The sequence below is a fragment of the Grammomys surdaster genome, unplaced genomic scaffold (assembly GCF_004785775.1).
Source record: "Grammomys surdaster isolate TR1022 unplaced genomic scaffold, NIH_TR_1.0 804, whole genome shotgun sequence".
Lineage (NCBI taxonomy): Eukaryota > Metazoa > Chordata > Mammalia > Rodentia > Muridae > Grammomys > Grammomys surdaster.
In genome coordinates, this window is record NW_021605223.1 from 299,047 (window position 1) to 305,621 (window position 6,575).

General features: G+C 50.6%; 1 protein-coding gene and 1 long non-coding RNA gene across 5 annotated transcripts in view; both read left to right on the plus strand.

Annotated features, from left to right (window-relative positions):
* Xrcc1 (X-ray repair cross complementing 1) overlaps positions 1 to 6,575 on the plus strand; it is a 27,346-nt gene continuing 20,771 nt past the window's right edge. For 3 of the 4 annotated variants that reach the window (XM_028782553.1, XM_028782554.1, XM_028782556.1), the window contains exons 1-2: positions 233 to 366; positions 1,016 to 1,108. In XM_028782553.1, coding sequence (XP_028638386.1) covers positions 316 to 366; positions 1,016 to 1,108 — 144 coding nt within the window. In that variant the 5' untranslated portion in view covers positions 233 to 315. Of the gene's footprint in view, positions 367 to 1,015; positions 1,109 to 6,575 lie in introns of all 4 variants that reach the window. The other variant, XM_028782555.1, reaches the window with a different exon arrangement.
* LOC114633948 lies at positions 1,118 to 2,888 on the plus strand. The gene is made up of 2 exons (XR_003713267.1): positions 1,118 to 1,469; positions 2,662 to 2,888. It is a non-coding gene; the product is annotated as an uncharacterized LOC114633948 (long non-coding RNA).

A 6,575-nucleotide genomic window follows, 5' to 3' on the forward strand; every position in this document is an offset into this window, starting at 1 on the left:
GCTCCCAGGAAGCGAGTCTCCACGTTATCCCGCAGCGGAGGCCGGAGAGTGGTGGAATCAGAGAGAGGCGGGGCCGGAGGGGGAAACGCCGGTTGCTAAGGGGAACCGGCGCGTCGCTCGCCGAGAGGCCCCAACCGAGCATGCGCAGTGTTGACGTGCGCGCCGGCGCGCCGCGGTTTGAAAGGCCCGAGCCTCTCGCGCTTGCGCACTGAGTCCCGTGCCGGGCGCGCTCCCCCAATCTTCTCCCGGGGCCCCCCCGGAGCTGGAAGCCTTCTTCTCCATTCTCTGCTCGGTCGGGCGTCCACGGGCGTGGACATGCCGGAGATCAGCCTCCGCCACGTCGTGTCCTGCAGCAGCCAGGACTCGGTGAGGGGCTGACGTGGGAGCGGCGGGGAGACGGGCTTCCTGAGGGAGGCTGAGGACTTTGGAAGCGCAGGGGGAAAGAAACTTCGTGGGGTTCCGAGGCGGGGTGCGGGTGGGCTTTCCAGAGAATGGACGCACATTCCGAGAGAGACGGGCGATTAGGGGGGTTTGGGGCCATGGTGGAGGGTGAGGACAGCGGGGGAGCCTGGGAAGTTCTAACTGCGAAGGAGAGCTCGGTGGGAGGAAGACTCGAGCCAGGGTGTGTGTGCGTGTGCGTGCGTGTGTGTGCGTGCGTGTGTGTGTGCTTGTGTTCGTGTGTGCGTGTGTGTGTGTATGTGGTGGGACCCGCGTGAGGTCAAGTGTGAAGTCGGCCACCCCTGGGGAGTTTAAAAATTCAAAAGTTATTTTATTTTTAAAACTTCAGCTTTGCCGGGCGGTGGTGGCACACGCCTTTCATCCCAGCACTTGGGAGGCAGAGGCAGGCGGATTTCTGAGTTCGAGGCCAGCCTGGTCTACAGAGTGAGTTCCAGGACAGCTAGGGCTACACAGAGAAACCCTGTCTCAAACAAAACAAAACAAAACAAAACAACAAAACAAAATAAAACTTCAGCTTTATTTCAAGACCTTCCACCTTTTCCACCCTTGTTTGCAGACCCATTGTGCCGAAAACCTCCTCAAGGCCGACACTTACCGGAAGTGGCGGGCAGCCAAGGCAGGAGAGAAGACCATCTCCGTGGTCCTACAGGTGATGCTGCCCTCTCCCGCCTCCTCATCCCCGGGGCTGGGAGACCTCAACTCACATTCTATTGCCAGGCTGTGTCATTTTCCGTGGTGGAGAGCTTGCTCGGTTAACTTGCCTGGAGAAGGGGCTTTGAAATCTCTGTGCCCCCTGAGTAGGTGGATTCTACTTCTGGGCCTCAGTTTCATCAGCTAGGACTGTGTCAAACTTTACTGTTTCCAGTGTCCTCGGGACCAGGAAGAGTATCTCCATAGATCTGTTTCATTGTAAAGATGACAACCATGGAGGGGCTGATGCCTCAGGCCTGTAATCCCGGTTGCTTGGGAAATTGAGATAGGATCACAAGTTCAAGGCCAGAAAAGGAAAAGTAAGTACCCTCAGGAGGACTGTTAGCACAGGAATAGGCAGATAGCTCAGCTGTACAGGGCTGGCCTGGAACGAGTCAGACCCTTGGTTCTATCCCTAGTACCACAATAAGAAATGAATGAAACAGGTGTAGGGAGGGGAAGTTTTGTTTGATTGGTTTTATTGTTCTGTTTGTGAGATAGGTTCTGCCTACAGAGCCCTGGCTGTCCTGGAACTTGCCTTCTAGACCAGGCTGGCCTCCAACTTACAGAGATCCTCCTGCCTCTGCCTTCGGAGTGCTGGGATTAAAGGCATGTACCACACCACCGCCCTACTGTCTTTAAGATTTTTTTTTTTTTAATTGAAATTAGTCTTGAATTCCATCTGGGGCAGAGGATTCCAGGTGGATACCATCATGCCAAGCATCTGTCTGTCTGTCTGTCTGTCTTTCCTCCGTTTAGCTTCCAACTCACACATACACAAATACTCAGTACTGTGCAGGCTAGGCAAGAGGTTACTAATTGAGCCATGTCCCCAGTTCTGGCTGACATCTTTCTAACTGCTTTTTAATTGATTTTAAGCTGGTCGGTGGTGATACACACTTTAATCCCAGCACTTGGGAGGCAGAAGCAGGTGGATCTCTGGGTTTGAGGCCAACTTGATCTACAGAGTGAGTTCCAGGACAGCCAGGGTTACATAGAGCAGTGCCGGTCCGGGGTTAGGGCCGTGGGCTTGTTTCTGACAGGTACAGAAAGGGGCTAGAGCGATGGTTCAGTGGTTAAGAGTGCAAACCAGTCTCCCAAAAGACTGAGTTCAGTTCTCAGCACCTGTGTCTGATGGCTTACAACAGCCTGTAAGCCTAGCTCCAGAGGATCTGATACCTCTAGTGTCTGGGGCTTCACCCCCTTTTCATACACATATTAAAAACAATAAAAATGTATCTTTAAGAAAAATCAGTGGGAGAAGAAAATGAGATGCTTTTAAGCACCTGCCCGTTGCCAGGTGGGTGTTGGCCCTCATGATGTTCTGAGTGTCCTACCATAAAGGCCTTGGTTACCACTCGCAAATGGCAGTGCCAAGACTCAGTCCACACTTGAGTGTGGGTGCTCTTGACAGCTTGGTCAGCCTGTTGTATTCATATGCACCGCTGAGCTACAGCCCCCAGCCACCACCACCGTTATAACCACTGACTCTTCTTCCCCTCCTCCCCACAGTGCTGCGGTTCCCAGTGGATGTGGGTCACTGACTTTCCTTGGTGCTAGCCACATTCCTCAGTTCTGAGTGGAGAAGGACTTTGGTGGGGACAAAGAAGGTTGACCTGACAGACAGTTTCTATACTTAACATATTCTTGGCCTCTCTCTTGCTGAGTTGCTCTGGGTTACAGAATGTTTTGAGGATTATAGACATTTTCAAAAAACAAATAAACATGAATCCATGACATTTTCTGGCCAATTTTAGGTGCTTACACATTTTTAAAATCCCTAATCAGAGACTGGAAATGAAAACTAACATTATTCACCATTATAATTCGCCAGTCAGCAGCCTTCACACCTCACATGGCTTGATTCATTCGGTCCTTGTAAAGCCCTATGACCTAACAGACTGTCATTATCCCCATTTTACAGATAAGGAAACCGAGGTCCAGAGAAATTATGAAACCAAGCACCTGTGTTTTAAACTGTGAGAACTGGGTTGCTTAGCATTTAGTTTGGGGATCTGGATTCAAATCCTAGCTCTTACTCATTCTGACCTCAGGCAGATGTTTTTAATTTCTCTAAACATACCCATTGAAAATAAAGACACCCAAGGCTGGGGTGGTTGTTAAAGCCTGGTGACATCATGTCTGCAGAAGTGCTCTGTCTACATGTGGGAGTTGGGATAAAGGGAGGGGTTGCTGATTTCGTTATGGGATGTTGATTCCTCAGGCCTTGCTTAGCATCAGGTGACCCCCACTGATCCCCTGGTACACACTGTGGGAGATGATGTTCAGTTCTGTGAGTGGTGGGAACCAAAGGCAACGTCCAGGGTCTCACGGAGGCTCGTCGGGGGAGAGTCCTCGTGGCCAAGCCCGACAATCTGCGTTCCGTCATGCCATTGGACTTCACTTGGAGAGCACTGACCCACACAGCTTGTCCTCTGACTTACTCATGCACAGGGCACGTGCGCACCCCCACCTGTGGACAGCAGATAGATGAATGTTCGGATGAGCAGACACTCAGTGGGAAAGAGCACAGGCTGCTCCTTCAGAGGACCTGGGTTTGATTCCCAGCATCCACACGGTGGTTTGTGACCATTTGTAATCTCAAACTCAAGGGATCAGATGTCGTTTCTAGCCTCTGAGAGACAGAATACCCATATGCCATAAACATAAAAATCTCAAGTGTTTAAGAAAACATGGGCCGGGCGGTGGTGGCGCACGCCTTTCATCCCAGCACTTGGGAGGCAGAGGCAGGCGGATTTCTGAGTTTGAGGCCAGCCTGGTCTACAGAGTGAGTTCCAGGACAGCCAGGGCTACACAGAGAAACCCTGTCTCGAAAAACAAAACAAAACAAAAAAAAAAAAAAAACATGGGAGGCAACTAGAGGTCATATGCGAACCTGAACACAGTGGTGTAGACCAGGGTACTTGGAGGAGTTCATGCGCCACTTCTTAGCCTAGTGGCTAAGGTCAAGGGTCTAGAGTAGCATCATTTGTTCCCTCATTCACTTATTTCAGAAGCGTGCGTCTAAGCACTTGCTGAATGTGCACACTGTGTGCTCCTGGGTCTGTACGGCGCTGGGCAGCAGGTGATGGGTGTAGTCATAGCTGGAGACCTGCCTAGCGGACCCCACGGCCTGGCTTTAACCCCAGCACTCCACAAACTGGGAGTAGTGCTTTCAGTCTGCCATTCCAGTACTCGGGAGCAGGAGGGTCAGAAGCTCAAGGTCATCTGCTACACGACAAGTTTGAGGTCAGCCTGAGCTACATGGGACCCAGTATGAAGGGCTGACAGAGGCTCGGTGAATTGACTCTATTGGGCCAGGAGCCATGAATACTGGAGGAAGTGGGGCAGGGTGAGTAGTGTGTCCAGCCAGAGATGGTGTGGTCAGGTTTTTATTTAAATATGAGGGCTGATGACTTTTTTGGAAATTATTTCTAGTTGAGTGATGCATGCTTTTAATTCCAGTACTGGGGAGGCAGAGGCAGGTGGATATCTGTGAATTCAAGACCAGCCTAGTCCACAGGGTGAGGTCTATAACAGCCAGGTCTACCATGTCCCCTCCCCCCATTTAAAAAAGGTTTATTTTATGTGTCTGCATGTATATCATGATGTGCATGCCTGGTGCTTTCAAGGTCAGATAAGGGCACTGGATCCCTGGAACTGGAGTCAGGAATGGTGGTGTAAGCCTTGTGGGTGCTGGGAGCCAAACCCCAAACCTCTACAAGAGCAGTAAGTGCCCACTGGTGACTTTTAGAACGTTTTTTTTGTTTGTTTTGGTGGTGGTTTTTGAGATGGTCTCTCTGCAGAGCTCTTGGTAGAACTTGCTATGAAGACCAGGCTGGTCTTGAACTCAAAGAGATCCACCTGCCTGTCTCCTGAGTGCTGAGGTTAAAGTTGTGAAACTTTTTTTAAAAACTACATTGAGCATTTAGTGTGTGTGTGTGTGTGTGTGTGTGTGTGTGTGTGTGTGCCTGCCATTGCTCATGTTTTCATCTTTAGAGGTCAGAGGGCACTTGCAGGCATCACTTTCCTTCCACTCTGGGTTTCCAGGCCAGCATCTCTGTTCACTGAGCTGTCTCTGCAGCCTGGAGTCTGGTGACTCTGAGCAAAAGAAAATGTTCATCCACAGGAAAGGGACAGAGATGTCAGCGGGCTGTGTCCGTCTGGCACATGAGAGGTAGATCAAGAAGGTTGGAGAGCAGGGTAGGACCAGGGCTTCGCCAGGGCTTCTGCAGAGGAAAGATAGGATCCTCCTTAGGTCTGTACAGACTCCTCCTTGTTCCTGCTGAGAGTAACCAGGAGGACTAGGCTCAGAAGCAGAGGTCAGCACCATTAGAGCCCTGGGAAAATCCGATTGCATTTGGCATTTGCCAGTTTGTGGGCAACTGAGTTCATCCAGTGTTAGCATTGGTTCCTTTTCAGTGACAACAAGGAAATTTCTGGACACCAAGACAGTAGACTCTTGTGTGCTCGCCCATTTCCCTGTGTGTTCTCTAAACACTGTTACACAACATTGGTATTGCCACACAGGGCTCAGCTCTCCTGTATCAGCTCCACATACCTCTTTGTCAGCCGTGGCTACTCTGTGCCCAACTGGTCACCTGCTTCCAGACAGGGAGTTCAGTCTCTTTACCAGCCCCACCTGGCCTGGAGGGGACTCTGGGATAGGTCCAGTTGGAATACTGGTGTATCATCACCTGAGTGTCAGCAGTACGATGGAACACATCATACGTGCTTTGTTTTGTTACTGTTTGAGACAGGGTCTTCTTGTGTAATACAGCCCAGGCTGGCTCCAACTCTGTGATCCTGGCATCACGTGTGTCGGGATTTCAGGTATGAGCCACTATTGTTGGTGTGATTTGTCCATTTTTTTCTCATTTTTGTTTGTTTGTTTAAGATTTATTTATTTTATGTATTTACCATTGCTTTCTTCAGACACACCAGAAGAGGGCATCAGACCCCATTGAAGGTGGTTGTGAGCCACCATGTGGTTGCTGGGAGTTGAACTCAGGAGCTCTGGAAGAGCAGTCAGTGCTCTTAACCCCGAGCCATCTCTCCAGCCCTCCTCCCACCTTGTTTTGTTTTGAGACAGGGTCCTAAGACGTAACTATGTCCAGTTTAGAACTCACTGTGTAGACCAGGCTGGCCTTGGACCCACACATGTTTTCCTGCCTGTTTTCTGAATGCTAGGATTAAAGGCACACACCCCCAGAGTCTGCATTTATGTTTGTTCATATGCCTAGTCCCTGAAGAGGTCAGAAGAGGGCATCAAATCCCTTGGAACTGGAATTACAGATGGTTGTGAGGTGCTGTGTGGGTGCTGGGCATCAAGCCTGGTTCCTCTGGAAGACCTTAAGTGCTTTTACCTGCGAGCTATATCCCAGCCCCTCACTGGGGGATTCTAGGCAGGGGCTCTACCACTGAGC